The sequence below is a fragment of the Chrysemys picta genome, chromosome 8 (assembly GCF_011386835.1).
Source record: "Chrysemys picta bellii isolate R12L10 chromosome 8, ASM1138683v2, whole genome shotgun sequence".
NCBI classification, from domain to species: domain Eukaryota; kingdom Metazoa; phylum Chordata; order Testudines; family Emydidae; genus Chrysemys; species Chrysemys picta.
Genome location: NC_088798.1, coordinates 28292565 through 28310626, shown reverse-complemented (window position 1 = coordinate 28310626; position 18062 = coordinate 28292565). Strand labels below are relative to the sequence as shown.

The 18062-nt window shown below is 41.1% G+C and overlaps 1 protein-coding gene across 7 annotated transcripts in view; it reads left to right on the top strand.

Moving 5' to 3' along the window:
• TTLL7 (tubulin tyrosine ligase like 7) overlaps positions 1 to 18062 on the top strand; it is a 115840-nt gene that overhangs the window by 85975 nt on the left and 11803 nt on the right. For 2 of the 7 annotated variants that reach the window (XM_065554117.1, XM_024103835.3), the window contains exons 15-19: positions 855 to 1050; positions 2130 to 2338; positions 5689 to 5802; positions 9466 to 9546; positions 16445 to 16605. In XM_065554117.1, the coding sequence (XP_065410189.1) occupies positions 855 to 1050; positions 2130 to 2338; positions 5689 to 5802; positions 9466 to 9546; positions 16445 to 16605 (761 nt within the window). Of the gene's footprint in view, positions 1 to 854; positions 1051 to 2057; positions 2339 to 5688; positions 5803 to 9465; positions 9547 to 16444; positions 16606 to 18062 lie in introns of all 7 variants that reach the window. The other 5 variants (XM_024103836.3, XM_008166619.3, XR_010589672.1 and 2 more) reach the window with 3 other exon arrangements.

Here is an 18062-nt window from a genome sequence, read left to right as displayed (position 1 = left end):
TAGGAAGATGAGATAGTGACAATATGGTATAAACATCTGCCTTACAGCAGTCATTGGAAAGCAGACATATAGACATCATATGGCTGTTCAACTGGGAGAATGGTTAATTATCAGAAAAAAATAACAATACGAGACCTCTTGTGGTGACAAATATAACAGAGGGGATTATTAGCACTGATGTTCCTGTTTTCTGTCTGCTTCATGGTTGGTGGAAGAAGGCGAATTCTCAGCCTGTGCTTACTGTTTCTACAGCTGTTTCTCAGTCTCCTGCTGGCTTTTTCTTATCTCCCAATTCTTTTTATGATAGTGCAAGATTAATTACCTAATGGTATATGATCCCATATGCATATGGAGCACCAGAGTGATACCTAGTGGAGCATGCTCTCTTCTCTCTGCTTCTGTTTTTTGTACCATTTGTTTTTATTTTCTCTTTCAAAACTGTATTGACCAGAGTTGTCTGCTGTGCTTATTGTCTGCATGTTACTGACATTGGTAAGGTATAGCTCGAGCTATTTATAAACATATGTAGTGACTAAAATCTATAAAAAATATTACATCATTGACTTATACCCCCTTATAGAAATTAGATGTGTGAACTGTACAATTAAAAATCCCTTCATAACATACTGTAGTATTGTGGGAAATAATAAACCAATTACCATAACACATATTTCTGCCATCAGTGAGTGTGAGAGAGAAAGAGTATTAAGTCCCCAGTTCCGGAAAGCACATACTTCAAGTTTACTTCAGTAAAACCTGAAGCATGTGCTTATGTGATTTCCTGAATAAAGGCCTACGTATGCTCCTTTTGGGCAATGGAGGAATTTACTATACTTTTTATTTTTTTATATTAGCCCCTGTCTTCTATGCCAGAAAGTTCACAGACCTTAAAAAAACAGAGGAACTACAGTAGTGAGAGTAGCTGTGACAGCAGCAGCAACACATCAGAATGGGAGGAGGAAACTGAAAAGGAAGATCACAATGAGAAAAAAGAGATGAAAGTGTCATATGAGCTTGAAGAAAACAAGTATAAATTATTAGAGCGATCCAGTAAGTGAATGATCATAATTTTGATTAAATCTAATGTGCACAAAAATCAGATAAGTTCTGCAGCACAGGAATATCTTAACAGTGACAAAGTCTTTATGCCTGAAAATTGATCGTCCGAACCTTGGCACTAGACCGTCTGGATTCACAAATTAGCTTGTTTAATTCTTCTTCTTTAAAACCCAGTTCCAGCTTGATAGAAAAGCTGGATCAAAATAACCTATGCATGACTTGCTGCCAGGTTACTACTTACTAAAGAAAAGGATGAACATTAGCTACCAATGGATGTGTTGTGTATGCGCCTCTTTGTTTTCTTTACTTCTGACAAAGTTGCCATCAAATTTATTCTTTGTTGTTGTTGTTGTTGGTTTTTAATTTCTGTTGAACATGATTTTGTTTGGAAATAAAAAAAAAATCTATCTAAGGAAGTGCAGAAGGTAAGATTTATAGATGGGTCACTCTCCAGGTAAATAAGAAGAACAATAGCTAGGCAGTGTAACATTGAATATTAAAGTGCTGACATGGTTTGTACAATGTTATTTGTGTTTTGTAGTATACAGTTTAGAAGTATTGCATCGAAATTGTCATTATATAGCAATGTAGTTATGTTTGCATATGGTACTGCTGCCAAAAATTTGTTTTGTAACAGAATCTTATTTTTATTATGGGCTGCAGAAGTCCTAAAATGTAGAGGATCAGTGTAGTTCTGCTGTCCAGAAAAGCCAAAGTCCCTACTCCGTTCCCCCAAATCCTCTGCTTATGTTCCATCTTACTGAACCACAAGATGCATGCACCCTTTGACAAATTTATTGTACATGGGAGAGGATTTGAGCCTAACTGAAGAAGACTGATTTGGGGGCAGGAATGGGTACTTTTATGGGTTGCATAAAGCATTTATTACTGGAGAACCGTATGATTTCCAATAGACATGTTCTCTAGTCAGTAATGACAGAGGAATGTACAGTAAATGGACAGAAAGTAATTATATCCTGCATTGTCTTTGTCTTCAGGCAGATTACACTGGAAACCTTTAATTAAAAATATAAAAACTCCATCATATTCACCCTCCACATCATCCACAGGTCCTATAAGGCGTTCTGTAAGCTGTCCCCGTTCAATATCAATCTTCGCTATGCAGTCACAAGCCGCTGAGCAACGTCCCTTTTCAGCCAAACCTGCAGTGCAAATGCCACGTCCATCGTCAATGAATAGGTCCCATTCTTTAAATCGTAATTCATCTTCAGTCAGAATGTGTAATACTGCTAGTCTGGGCACAGTACACTCTTCAGGGGTAAGTTAATAAAAACATCACAATGTGTTTTATTTATCTAAAAAGTGCATTGCAGTATTGCTTTGTGTAATACTGCTTCAATAAGATTTTGAATTTCTTTCAACACAGTACTATTGTCATCTTGGTGTATAATATTAGTTTTCCTACTACATTACTAGTTTTCTTGATACAATGTCAGAAATCCTGAGGTACTGAAGTAGCTTGTGTTTTAATAGAATCTCAGGAGTATTGGATTGCAACACCTTTATGTTCCTTAAAATTAGCTCTTGCAGTGATTCTTTCATGTTTCCAGTGCATCCATTAGATTGCAGCCCTGCAAACACCACAACTTATGGGAAAGGACTTCTTAGTCTGTGCCCTTGTGACTGAGAATCCTGAGCTCCAAACACCCTTCCTGCACTATGTCTAAAAGATGGAAGGGTTTTCTCTTCTCCAGGACAGGCTGTATAAATGATTTGGAATTATTGATTTCCCAAAGAATATAAGGGCTTATCTACCTAAGAATTTTTACACTGGCAGAACTATGGTGTTTCAACATCCGTATAAATCCCCTACATTGCATTGGAGAAAAGCAGGGCTTGCATTAGTAAGACTTAGGCTATATCTTCCCTGCAACAAGAGGTATGTGTATACATTGAGAAACCTATCTTGGTATAAAAACCTATTTGACAAGGTAAAGCTAGTTTTGAACTCGATGTAGCTAGCTGAGGTAAAATCTATACCATCCACTCCTGGGATTTACCTCAACCAGCTATATAAAGTTAAAAACTACAGGACCTTGTCTCTGTTAGGATTTTACATTGAGATAACTAATTTCAATTAGCTGTCTCTGTGTAAAAAACACACGCCTCCCCCCCCCCCAATGAAGACAAAGCTTTTCCCCATTTTGAAATGCATCCCTAAGTAGACAAACCTTAAAGCCCAAGTGGCCTAATTAAAAACAAGACGTATTTAAGAATAAACGGAAGATCAGATTAAAAGAGTTTTCACCACATATATAGTTTTACACGTGGCAGGAATTAAGATAGGTAGGTTCATTGTTTTTTTGTGGTTTGTTGCAGTTTAGTAACAGCCTTACAGTCCTAGAATTGGATTTCTCCCCTCTCTGTCCAGCCTATCTGAGATCATCCTCTTTGGTTTCTCCTTTCACAGTTCCGTTATTCCTTACAGGTTTCTGTGATGTGCTGTATGCCCCACACATACCAAAGTGGTGTTCCCTGGGATCTGTCCCCAAATTAATTTAGGAGTATATTAAGTGCTGTAGCTAAACCATTTCAATTCCTGTTTTCCAGTCCCCTTTATATCTTATCACCCCCAAATAATCCTTTGGAGATATGTCAATTAAAATGGGCACTTTCAGTCCACATATTCAATCACTCTCCCCGTCAGAGGAATGTCTGTTGTTGTGTGAAATTATTTTGGGATGCTAATTAACCTTTCTAACATTTGTTCACCCTAACCAAAAGTTTTAATTTGGCAAAAAGCTCATTGCCTGCTGCCTCTGAGGCTCTGTCTAGAAGATGAAAAAAGGTTCTTTTTTTAAACTGAGTTAGCTGATGTGATGTAAAACATCCCTGACCATCTTTTGTACATGCAGTTTAACAACTTTAAAGTCAGCTAACAGGATTATAAAGGTATTAACCTGTGTCTACAGACAAAGTGTTAAGAATGTTTCCCTTCACATTAGCTAATTCGAGGTTAAAATAGCTCCTTTTTATTATGAAGACATACCCTGAGAATTTATTGTTACAGGGCTAGTATAGACTTCTTTCTTCACGTTAATTCTGATCTGATCAAATACAAATTACTGAGACATTAAAATGAGTCTGTCACAGTATGCCACTGAAAATGAGCTACTCACTTAAATAAACATAAGTAAGAAACCAGATTTACTTTTTCATTGAGAAAGCTTCAACTACTGGCAGAGATCTTGTATTACAGAATATCCTTGTTTCTGTGACAAAACTGGGGTCATATTCCTTAAAATAATGCAAATAAAGTTACTTACGGAATAGCAGTGGGAAAGATTTAATGATAACTTTATGGACTGAGTTCCATGCACAGTACTGTATGTTTTTTTTGCAACCAAGTATAATATACTGCATATTGCTGATAGAGTAAAAATTAAAAAGGATCATCCATAACTTTTTAATATACTCAAAATAAATTATTTGGAAAGTGTATGTTTATCAGCCCTTTGGGTAGTGAGAAGAAAGTATGTTTTTAGTGATTTATATTACCATTAATTAGATTGATTTAAAAACCAAATGCATAAAGATATGGAACCTAAATATGGAAAAACAACCTATACTTGAGCTATAAACCCAGAATTATAAATAGAAATAAACAAGAGGCCTTAGATGCCTCTTTATTTCAGAGCCAAATTATTATATATTATATGGCAAAATTATTTTGTTAAGCTTTAAAGTATCTATCACTTAATTCAGCCAAGAAAAGCCCTAAGAGAATAAGGGCTGTACTTCTCTCAAAATCCACAGATGTCAGAAAGCCTGGAAATTCTAAATTAATGTTCAACTTTTAACAAATAGAAAATCAAGCCCCATCCCAAGCCTCCAAACGTTCTGAAGTATGCAAAAGCAAAGTTATGAAATATCTATCTATCACAAACAACCTTAATTCTGCCCCTATAGCACCATCCTGAGGGAACTAGAACATCTTAGACAATCTTAGCCATCTGTCATACAGGCTTATCTCAATATTGATCAAAAACATTCATAACTTGAGATTGAAATCCTGCCCCCATGAAGTCAATGGCAACACTTTTATTGACTTTAGCAGGATTTCACTCTTTAATTTACGGAACCTGGGCATGGAAGTTTGGTATGATTTCTTTCATACGATTGGCAACTTGTGCTCATTGAGACGCAGGACTGGATAGCAAGGGATGTCTCAGCTCGTATTGGAGGTGCAGTGGTAGAGTTCTGTGAGGTTTTGTTAGTGGCTGCATAGAGAATCCTCTTTGCTCATAAAATAATAGTTAAATTTAAATTTGTTGTGTTTCAACTGTATATTTTAAATGGGGTATATCATAAATATATAGCAGATTTTGCTCATCTGTCTGAAACAAATTTACCTTCAGACTTCACTTCTCTTGCAGTGTTTTATAAGTTCTAGCCAATACTTATATATGTTAATGTACACATAAAGTGTATGTATTATATACCTATATCATTTACATTCTTTTAAAAAAGTCTATTTATTTTCCTCTGTTTGGGAATAAATATTTTTTACCATGAAAATATCTTTCATATAAAAGATACACATGAAATCACTAACTCTATACTAAATCAATTCCATATCAATTTTTGAATGAGTCTTTGCTTCAACAGAGAACAAAAGAGCAAGAAGAGGCATTGACAAGAGAGACACTGTTCATTTTCAATGATATGAGGATCAAGTTCCCAGGAAAAACAGATGAAGAGGCAGAATTAATTATAGAAAATGTAAGTATCTATCAATGAGAAAGATGCATCACAGGACACTTATTGTTTTATATTAAGCCCCTACGAACTTTGGAAAATAAAATGTACATTTAATGATTCATGAGCTCTTGGGGCCTTAGAGCTCATGGAATCCATAGATCAAAGCATTCCAAAAGCTCAGATTTCTACATTCTACCTGACCTTAAAAGAACAACACAAATCATTTTTAGGACTCTCTAAAATGTGACAAACATTTATAATTAGGAAGTTTGAGTAACTTAAGTTTATAATTGTGGAGGTTTGTCCTGTTAAAGTTCAAACTTTTAAGCAAGCAAAGAAGAATGTTACAATTAATTAATAGTTATGTTTCATAGAATATGAATACGGATTGTGACATGTTTATCACTACCCCTGAATAGGCATGCTAAGGAACTAAGAAAGGTAAGGTGAAGTAGAAGCCTGAGTACAAGTGCCAGGAATACCATTTGCATTCTTGCTGGCTCCTTCAGTTTGCCAGCTTGGCTTTTCCTTTTATCTAACATTCTTCTGAGCCTTAGTAGTTGGCATGAAACAACGAATATGAAAGGAGGTGAAAGAATAAGAGATGAATACTGTGCTTGATGCTAAACAGTAAAGGGGAATCTTAAAAGAAAATAATACCAAATATGAAGAGATACTAGGAGAGACAAAGTGCAGATTGGAAAAACATTGAAAATGCCGAAGAGCAAAGAAATAAACATCAGTTTAACAATGAAAAAAGTAAATAGCAATGTTGTGCTCTGCTCTTTGTCTGGCAAAGATGTAACATACACATGTTAACATGTCGCAGATTAAACCAAATGTATCCTGGTTCAGTCAGGGGTCCACTTGCAGGGAAACTGAGTAGCTTTCATTGTTATTGGTAGGGGCTGCACAGGCAGTTTTCTTTGTTATGATGAAGATGTACGCAAAGCTCTTCCTGACTCCAGACACTATCCGTTTGGAAATGTCCACTGCCTTCTGGGCCATGCAAATCCTGAATGGCCATTGATACTGCCTCCATATAGTAATCCAGCCTCTCTGAGAGGGCAAAGATACCCCACAAACTTGCATATAAAAGAGAGATTTCTGAAACAATTTTTTAAAACTCTTTTTTGGGGGGGAAATTTCAAAATTTCCAGTTTTCCTTCTGAAAACAAAAACGTTGTCAAAATTTCTGAATTTCAAACAGAATGGAAATTCTGAGTTTGAACCAGCTCTACTGACTATAGCTCCAGGACTTAATTCCTGTGTGTGACCCAGAAGCACAGGCATCAGACAAACCTTGGTCAGTCTATGGGTAGGGCCCTATCAAATTCACAGCCATGAAAAACACATCACGGACCATGAAATTTGGTCTCCCCCCGTGAAAGCTAGTCTTTTGTGTGCTTTTATCCTATACTATACAGATTTCACGGGGAGACCAACATTTCTCAAACTGGGGATCCTGACCCAAAAGAGAGTTACAAGGTTATTTTTTGGGGGAACGGGGTGTTCATGTTATTGCCTCCTTTACTTCTGCACTGCCTTCAGAGCTGGGCTGCCAGAGACCAGTGGCTGTTGGCCAGACGACCAGCTCTGAAGGCAGCACCCCGCCAGCACCAGTGCAGAAGTAAGGGTGGCGATACCATACCATGCCACCCTTACTTCTGTGCTGCTGCCTGCAGAACTGGGAAGCTGGAGAGTGGCAGCTGCTGACTGAGGGCCCAGCTCTGCAGTCAAGGTGGCAATGCCATACCATGCCATCCTTCCTTCTGCGCTGCTGCTGGCAGTGGCTCTGCTTTCAGAGCTGGGCTCCTGGTCAGCAGTCGCCGCCGCTCTCCAGCGGCCCAGCTCTGAAGGCAGTGCCGCCACCAGCAGCAGCACAGAAGTAAGGATAGCAGTACCACAACCCTCCCTCAACTAACCTTGCAAGCCCTCCACACTTATTTTTGGGTCAGGACCCCTACAATCACAACGCCTTGAAATTTCAGATTTAAATAGGTGAAATCATGAAATTTACGATTTTAAAAATCCTATGGCCATAAAATTGACCAAAATGGACCATGAATTTGGTAGGGACCTATCTACGGGCCATCCGAAAAACCAAATTCCCTGGTATGTGTGGGGCCTCGCCTAATTCTTGATCACTGAAGAGGAGTGCAAGGCCTGTTATGCCAATTGCTGTGATAGGAAAGGCCCCCTTTATAGTCTTAATTTGAGAGCTCCCTTTGTTCCTAATTGCTATTTGTGACGTATGTGAGTAAGTATGCAAAAATTCAGCTTGATAGGCTCCTCTTTTCTCCCTGGATAAGCTGTGGAATGGGGCTGTGAGCCTGAAAGACTTTTTGAGCCACACATTTCCTTTAAAACATCTTCATTGACTGTACAGCATAGCTAGCGAAGAACCTGCCTTCTACATTAAGTGAATCCCTATAACATGATTGCCATATGCCTAGTGTCAAATAGGCTGGGTAAAATCTCTGGCTTTGCTCCTGGGAAATTGGTTCACTTGGGTGATAATACTGGGTAAAATTTTCAAAAGCACTTCAGTGATTTAGGAGCCTGAGTCCTATTGAAAGTCAATGGGACTTAGGCTCCCTAGTGACTTAGATGCTTCTGGAGCATCTACCTATAATGTCTAAACCAGCTTTGAGCCAAACTGGCTCTCGGTTGTTTCCAAGGCCTTTTCCAGCAGTCAGTGATTACCAAGGTAAAGGAGTGCCACATAACTGCCTCCATTCCCCTGTGAACACCCTTATACTGTGGGTTCAGAAGAGGGTGACATAGGGGCTGCAGCAGTGGTTCTGCATCACTGGATCCTCTGGTAGCCAAATCTACCAGTTTTGGGTCTGTTCTAACTGATCACAGCATCTGGCCCTTCAAAGAGTGTTTTGCCTGGATAGGAATTGAGGCATAACTTGAATAATTCACTCATAGGTTTCTCCCCCTAGGCTATTTGTTTTCTAGACTTTGAACTAAAGTAAAATGCTTCTTCAACATTTTCTTCAAAATGTACTCCATCTAGTGGCACGTCCTGATATAACATTAAGCATGACAATATGCTTCCTTATTGCAAAGTCCTCTGTAAAGCCACTTAGCAAACTTCTCTGGGAAAATAAGAATCTCAAGGTTGGAAGAGGTCAGATAACAAAGTGATGGTGTGTTAGATGGCTTTGAGGCAAAATTGTTAATAGATACTGATCTGGAATACAGCCAAAGGTGCAGAATAGCAAGACATTTAAAAGGTATGTTAATAGTTCATTAATATTTAGATGTAACCAAGGAAAAATAAAAATACATTAGGAAGGGTATTTTAAAGTTACATCTAATGACCTACATGAAGCACAAAACTTCATATTTAATTTAATTTAAATATTTACTAGAATAAACAATGGTTATATAATATTGAACTCTGTGCCCACCCCCATGCTTTTGCTTGCACTGCTAGAATGGCATGATCAGGTAGAACAGGGGCCAGGATCTGGCATAAAGTCATTACCTCTTTTCCTAAATTTGAAGACACTCTTCCATTTCTTATAGAGAATTAATTTATTTTTTACACAAAATGCTGGGATTGTTTTTAAACGATTGAAGTATTTTACCAATGTAATATTTTTGCTGGAAATGTCAGATTCCACTCTTTATAGATGTTTGTTTTTATCTTTTGTTTTTCAACTAATTCAGATTATGGATAATTGGAAATACCATAAAACAAATGTGGCTTCATATTGGCTGATAAAACTGGACTCTGTTAAACAACGAAAGGTGAGTGATGCACACTTCAACCTTTGAAAATGCTATTAAGTAGTGAACATGCACTTAGAAGTGACTGCCATGGAAAAGTTTGAGATGTCAGAATATGGGCCACCGTGTGTGTTCTTATGTCAGTGACACCACTGTATATACAGAATAATTCCATTGCAGTTAATGGTGTTAGTTCATATTTATACCAGTGTAACTAATGTCAGAATCTGGCCATTGGATAAGATTTCCAAAACCAGGTGTTTAAAGTTAGGTAATTGTTCAGTAGGAGTTGTTGTATGTGCACCATTCTTGAGAATATGGTTACTCGTTTAGGAGCCTACATATGGATTGAGGTGCCTAATTTGGGGTACCAATTTTTTAGTATTTTAGTGTAGAATTGTATGCATAGTGCCAGGTGTTATTTGGAGTATACCTTGCACAGCTCATGTGTGGTTGCAAGTCAATATGTGGGGGAGAGAGAGGTCTTGTAACTGGAGAGTCAATAATGTGAGCCTGTGGAAAAAATGATTGTTAGAACAGTAGAGAATTGTCACTTCTAGTACAAAGAAGCCTGTGAAGCAAACTCCTTCTCCCACCCACCAAAAGAAAAGAAGTAAATATAGCTATTGGGTGTCTGAGTTGTCTGAGTCTGAATTTGGCCCTTTGAGTGTAATATCTTAGCAGATGGCTTGTTAATGACATGGCAGTGAATTGGAGGTAGAGCTACAAAGATTAACAATGTTGTAATCTTCAATTGAATTTACAAATACTGGTAATTATTCCTCTTCTTTTGCCAAATAGTTTATTCCCACAAAAGATTAGTATTGCTTGTCATGCTTTCTCCAGTTCACAGAAGTAGTACATGGGTACTGGTCTTGTTTATAGTGTGCTAATGGCTTCATTTTTAATCTCCATTTTTTAAAAATGGACATATTTTAGTCAATCTCGGCTTTGTAAACCAGTATCTCTTTTCCTTAAAATAGCTGAAATTTGATTTGGGAATAGGTGAGATGGTGTCAATATATCACTGGACTGGGAGTCAGGAGATTTGGATTCTCTTTCTGCCCTTGAAAAGAACTTGCTGTCTGACTTTGGGCAAGTCACTTAACCTGCTATGTACCTCCGTTTCCCAATCTATTTTTTTTTTTAAGAAAACAGTGGAAAGCACTGTTAGGAAGGGTGAAACATCATTATAAAGGAACAGGAGAAATATGTTGTAACCGCATTTCAAATTGCCCCTACAAAATCTGCAGTCTCGTGTTCAAATTTTTTAATCTCTGTAGCGCTGAATACTACATTAAACTACTGCTGTTTTTGGATCTGGGCACAGACAAGCTGCTATAAAGAAAACTTGTCCATTGTGATGTGATGTAATTGGCCATTTGACCTCAAGTTCATACGTTAGATGGAAGATTTATGCATACAGTTTTATAAAACTGGCATAGCTGTATAGAGACAAAGACATGATGAGAACTTGATAATGCAGGTTAGCTGTGAACTTAATTAAAGGTCTTCTGCAATTTTATAAAGTGGCAACATAAATCCACATTTCTGCAAAGATTTTTTTAAAAAGTATAGAGTGCATGTATTGTAGTAGTAGCAGTCACCATTGATTGAGACTGAATTATTTTATTATTTGACAGCTACTGGTCCCTCTGCTGAGTACCCTTTGCTAATTATCTCTTACCTGTTTGTAATGCATTGGCGAGGGTCATTATCCCAAGATCCAGTGCAGAGACCTACTCCATCCTTTGCAGTAGGGGCGCTCAGCTACCTCAGCAGCACTCTTCCCCATCTTTCACCAAACCCACAGAGGCCTCTCTGCTGATCTGACAGTTGGAGTGGTGGGTTATAGGAAGAGCGGGAAGATTTGTCATGACCCACAGGTCTCAAACCTGGGCCTGCAAGATTTATGGGAGCAGCCACTCTCCAACCCTCCACCTTGCAGACTGCTAGCAATAGCTTACCTGACACTTACAAAGCCCAGCCCCTGCGTGAGGTCCAGTTGTGGAGTCCCAAATTGGCTGATTGGCCTGCTGGCCCTATGTAAGCCAGCAGCAGGAACAGGAAGTTGTCCAAACAACTGGGGTCTGAACTGTGGGACATGTGCCTCCTGCACCCTGCTTAGGGTTGCCAGGCACCCGGTTTTCGACTGGAACGCCCAGTCAAAAAGGGACACTGACAGCTCCGGTCAGCACTAGTCAACGCCATTAAGGCCTTGGCTACACTTGCGAGTTACAGTGCAATAAAGCCGCCCACAGCGCTGTGCCTCATTCCCCGTCCACACTGGCAAGGCACGTACAGTGCTGTCTCCCTGGCTACAGCCCTGCAGGTACTCCACCTCCCCGAGAGGAATAAGAGATGCAGCGTAGTGGCTACAACTCCCTGGTGTCAGTGTGAACGAGGAGTTAACTTGCTGCGCTGTGATAATCCCCTTATCAAGTAGCCACTCTTTTCATTGTTGTGATCTGCTCCAGGAATGCGGAAGTGCCCTTTCAAAGCTCCCTACCAGAGAGAAAAAGCAAAGATTTTGCTGTTTGCTTTGAGTGAGTGAATGAGAAGCAGGGGGGGTGGAGGGGTCGAACTTGCAAGGCAGGGTGCTGACACACGCTCAGCACCCCAAAACCCAGTCTCTCTCCCCCCACACTCCCTGTCACACTCCATCTCCCCCCCTTTTGAAAAGCACATTGCAGCCACATGAATGCTGGGATAGCTGCCCATAATGCACCACTCCTAATGCAGCTGCAAACGTTGCAGATGTGGCCACACCAATGCACTGTCAGTGTGGACAGACTGCAGCGCTTTCCCTACTCAGCTGTACGAAGGTGGGTTTAACTCACAGCGCTGTACAGCTGCAAGTGTAGCCATACCCTAAGAGTCCGTTCAGCAGCGCAGCAGGGCTAAGGCAGGCTCCCTGCCCGGCTCCCAGATGCAGCTGGCATGTGCCCCCTCCGGCTCCTAGGTGCAGAGGTGGCCAGGAGGCTCTGCATGCTGCCCCCGCCCCAAGTGACAGCTCCGCAGCTCCCATTGGCTGTGGTTCCTGGCCAATGGGACCTGTGGGGGCAGCGCCTGCAGACGGGGCAGTGCATGGAGGTCCCTGGCCCTTCCCCCTAGGATCCAGACATGCCAGCCCCTTCCAGGAACCACCTGAGGTAAGTACCGCCTGGAGCCTGCACTCTGCACCCCCTCCCACACCCCAATCCCGTGTCCCAGCCCTGAGCCCTGTCCTACACCCAAACTCCCTCCCAGAGACTGCACCCTCTCCCACACTCCGAACCCCTTGGCCCTAGCCCAGAACCCCTCCTGCACCCCAAACACCCTCATTCCCGGCCCTGCACCAGAGCTCGCACCTCCAGCCGGAGCCCTCACTCCCCCTCGCAACCCAATCCCCAGCCCTGAGCCTCCTCCCACACCCTGAACTCCTCATTTCTGGCCCCACACCCCCAGCTGGAGCCCTCACCCCCTCCCGCACTCCAGCCCCCTACCCCAACCTGGTGAAAGTGAGCGAAGGTGGGGGAGGGGATCGAGTGAGTGGAGGGAGGGCCTCGGAGAAGGGGTGAGGGTGAGGCAGTGGGCGGGGCAAAGGTGTTCGGTTTTCTGCAATCAGAAAGTTGGCAACCCTAACCCTGCTCCTGCTTGATTTTTCTGGCATTCCAACCTGGTTTGACTCCTGACATCTGACTTGTGGTTCCTGACTTCATTTGTTTCCTGCCCATGACTCCCTGGTATCCTCACCTGCCCTGACTCTGGTCTCTGACTTGTGGTTCTGATCTTCAGATTGTCTCTTGCTTCTGATCTCCCTGTATCCCAACCTAGCCGACTCTTGACTCCTGTCTCATAACTGCAGACTCTGGCTCTGACTACTAGGTCTGGCCGCGTATGACCTTGTCGTGACAAGATTGCACATTATCCTCCCTTCAGTGGAGTGTACAGGAAAAAGATAATGGAACCCAGACCCCAGACTTCTCTGAAGTGGAGATCCCTTTTGCAGGGGAAGGTCAGGGTCCCCGGGGCAACTGTAGCTAGGAAGAGTCCTTGATAGCATAGATCTTTTGAACCTAGGCTGCTAGGAGTAGAGGGAAGGGACATCAGCTGGGGGTCAGAGCTGCAGCAGAGATGTGGGTTCTCTGCACGGAATCTTGGGGATTCTCTCCAATATGTTAACAGGTATCTCAGACTGGGAATACTATTTCATTGACCACACAGTTTTCAGTTGCCCCTGGGTTTTTTTTTCTTCTTCTTCTACTATAAGAGATTCAGCCATCCAGTTTAATTTTAGCTGTGGCTTTATCACTCCGGCTGGTTTGTCCCCTGTAACTGGTGTTTTAAAAAGCATGCTAGTGGGTCCTGTGCTTTCTTTGACTGATGCTTGTGTGGCACCCAGGGCATGTACCGTATGTCAGGATAAGACACTAGGTTATTAATATAAAATGCAGTACTGAAAATGTGGATTTCTTTCTTCATGTGACGACACCTTTGATGACTTAGGAGACTAATACCACCTGAAGCATTGGTGTGCTCTTGATATTTTGGCAGCAGGGGAAGTGATTTGCTCTATGTTTCTCTACCTTTTTAACCTCAACCCCTTCAAGCAATCAGATAGGTATTCTTAGGGAAGTAGTTATACAAATGGCTTATCTTGGAGATTGACATTGCAGCTAAGGATTTCCAAATGTGACATACGAGTACAAAGCTTTAATGGATCTGAGAGCAGAGTGTTTTATATTCTAGCAGGGGGATGGGGGGGGGGGGTAAAAGCAAAAAAAGAACCAGAGTTAGAGAATATTTCTGAAAGTATAAGTATGTAGTTCAAAAGCAGCTCTGCAATTATATGAAGTTTAGAACAAAAACTCGGACTATGCACTCTGGGATTACTAGGAAATTCCAGAATACGGGAAGGAAATATCCACCAAATATGCTAGGTTTTCAGAATGTCTATCCCCAACAGGTATATCTTCTCAATGATTTCTCCACTCTTGCTCTGGATAAATACAAACACCTGTACATAGCCATAATCTCTAACATCAATCAGTGATGCGTGCCAAGGACCATTTAGCAGCTGTATTACCTCAGCTTGCACAATTTCTGCTGTTTCCACTGCTGGCACACTCTGTCTTTGACTGCTCAGTTTATTCACCCCCTTGTTCTGTTACATCTAGATGATTTGTTGTGTTAGTGTAAAAGAAAAGGACATTTTCATTCTGCACAGGGAAATTAATTTGGTTGGAGCTAAATGGCTGTGCCCTTGTGCAGTGCCTGAAAGTTCTTGTTTGGGTACTGCTCCCTAGAAGTATTCATTGTGGGTCTACATGCACTCTATGTGCTCGAGCCCAAAAGACTCTTCAATAGCAACGGTCATTGGTGTAGTAAAAAGATAAAGCTCATCTTACCATGGCTAAATTCTCTGCTTGGTCACTCCCTTGTCAGGTATCTTAGGGTTTGGATACCATCTTACTTGCTGAGCAGTGGGGGCATCTCCTTTCAGAAAATCACTTTAACAGGCTTTATTCTGTGTGATGCTGTAGGCATTTTGGGGTCTTTTTGCTTTTGGGTGAAATTTGCCTCTGTTCAGCACAAGGCCTATATCAATGATGGGCAAGCTGTGGTCCGCAGGCTGCATGCGGCCCTTCAGGGTAATCTGATTGCGGGCCGTGAGACATTTTGCTGATGTTGACTGTCTGCAGGCACGGCTGCCCGCAGTTCCCAGTGGCTGCGCTTTGCTGTTCCCAGCCAATGGGAGCTGCAGGAAGCGGTGGGCCGCAGGGACTTGCTGACTGCCGCTTCCCGCAGCTCCCACTGGCCAGGAACGGCGAAGCGCGGCTACTGGGAGCTGCGGGAGCCATGCCTGAGGACAGTCAACATCAGCAAAATGTCTCACAGCCCACAATCAGATTACCCTGATGGGCCGCATGCAGCCTGCGGGCCGCAGGTTGCCCACCACTGGCCTATATACTACTAAAATCACACTTACGTTCTCAGAAAACATGTTACAGGCAGTATCTAATAGCCATGATTTAGCCCACATTCTATGCTGCAATTCTGCACCAATATATCCATACACAACTCCCATTTAATTCAATGGGAGTTACACAAGTGTATCGGAGAGCAGAATTGGGCATCATGTTCTAATGAGCTACTTCCTACTCCATAGTCTACTGGTGTATGTATGCATGGAAGAAAAAACATGAGACATCGAGCTAAGATGTATACTAGACTGAGAGACCAACTTATACACTGTGCAAAAATGTCCAATTTTCTTCTTTCTCCCCACAAACAGTATTCAGATTAACAATGTATTACATTTTTAAAAAGCATTTCCTTTTCAAATGTCTCTTAATGCTGATTTTTCTTCAATGCTATGACATACTATTTCCGGCATAAAAGCCAGTCTTACTAGTGTCTTATGGTTTGATTCTGAGCAGGGCTAAGCACCTGCAACACACACTAAAGTCAGTATAGACTGTGGGGGCTCAGCTCCTCTCAGGATTATTCTTTTATGAAGTAGAGGGTATTCTAAACATGGTAACCAATTTTAAAGTATTCAGTATTGCTTAAGATGGTATTAATCACAAGGCTCCTTATCAGCTGTGTGTGTATCTGTGTGTGTCTGTCTCTCTTTTTACTTGTTTTAACAATCTTTTTTACTTGCTAGTACTGGAAAAGGTGGGGGGAGAGATACTAATGCAATAAATATGAAAACTTGTTTTGTTTTTGCAAAATGGTTTTGATGGAAAATGATACCATAACAGAGTTAGTAAATGAAACAGCTTGTTGAAATTTAGAAGTGATGATGCTATATGATAATTCTCTCTTACCATTTTTTCTGTGTAATGAAAGGACAGATGTTTGGTTTTGAGATTTTGTCATATGTGCCTGGATTTTTTAAATGCTTTGATTTGCTTGAAATATTCTTTTCTAGGTTTTGGACATAGTGAGGACAAGTGTCCGTGCTGTTCTGCAACGTGTCTGGAGGGTTTCTGACGTTGAATGTTTACATTTATACCGTATTTTTAACCGTGTGTTTAATCGCTTACTCTGGAGCCATGGCCAAGGCTTGTGGAACTGTTTCTGTAATTCAGGGTAGGCCCAATATATTTATTATTGTAATCCTTTTAATAATTTCACAGCTATAGTTAGAGCTAGCATAGTTTAATGTTTACTTTCATTCAAGAAATTATTGTAATACATAGAACTGTTTTTAAAACCATTAATCAAAAACGTACCATGTAATTACCTATTAACATAGGCCAGGCATTTCACTAATGAGTCCATACAGTTAGGCTCTTAGATCCATCTGAAGGCATCTAAAGTAAATGATTTGATTTTTCAAGAATGCTGAGCATCCTGCAGCTCCCATTGATTTCTCTCACTGAGAGACCCTTCTGGCTCAGCACTTTTGAAAATCAGGCCAACTACTTAAGCAACTGTGCCGGGGTCCCCGGGGTGCTATCTGGATTGTGGGACCACCGAGCCTCAAAAACCCACCAGCCTGGGGTTTCCCTCTCACTACAAAGCTATTGCACTGACACAGACATCCACAGGCAGGGACACACCCAACTGAGTTACATGAATGCTTCTCCCAGCCACTCATGAACCATCAATAGAGAAGCTGCAGCCTTGCACCTCAGGGCTGTACTCGGTGGCACTGGTCAGAAGACTGGTCAGTGTAAGCTCCTTACCTAGTGGGCCACTCTGACAAAAGGGTAGTGGTCGTGCAACAGCCCTTGATAATCTGAGCTGAGATTTCCCGAGCACTTCAACCAAAACATGCTGTCTTAGGTAAAATATAAAACAGATTTATTAATTACAGAAAGATCGATTTTAAGTGATTATAAATGAAATAGTTACCTCAAGAAATAAAAATAGAAACACACATTCTAAATCCTAAACTTTTAATCTAAGCAAGCATTGAATCAAATAGCTTTTCTCACCCTGACAGATGGTGCAGGAGGTTACAGTTCCTCAATACACAGACTGGATCCTTTTATAGCCTGTGATCAAACTCTCCAGTTCATATTCTTTGTCTTGCAGATGTGCTTCCAGATGTTGAGATGTGGTGGGAGAGAGGCCAAGTCATGATGTCACTTCCCCTCTTTTATACTTTCTTCCAGTTTGCTGGAAACATCCTTGCAGTGAGGAGGGGATCAGGCAGTCACCATTGGTCAAATCAGTCTCCATTGCAAACATACCTTCTCTAAGGAATCTCTGGGATAGTGGATTATTTTATTGATGGGTGTTGATGAGCCATTAATGCTGTCTGGCTATTGCTGGCTACTATTTTGTTGTAACTGAAAGGCTGGTTGTGGGTCTTCCCAACCTCACAACATATTTCAGTAACAGAGATAGCAATACTTCATAACTTCACATACAATGATAGCACATACAATCCAACCAGATATTCATGTTCAACAGATCAAGACTTTTAAAATAATACCACAAGGTATACTTGCAAAACATATTATTACATTACCATGGTGAATATGGGATTCCAGGGTGCTACTTTGAGGTACAGAGAGTCACAGTGACTTAATTTTAAT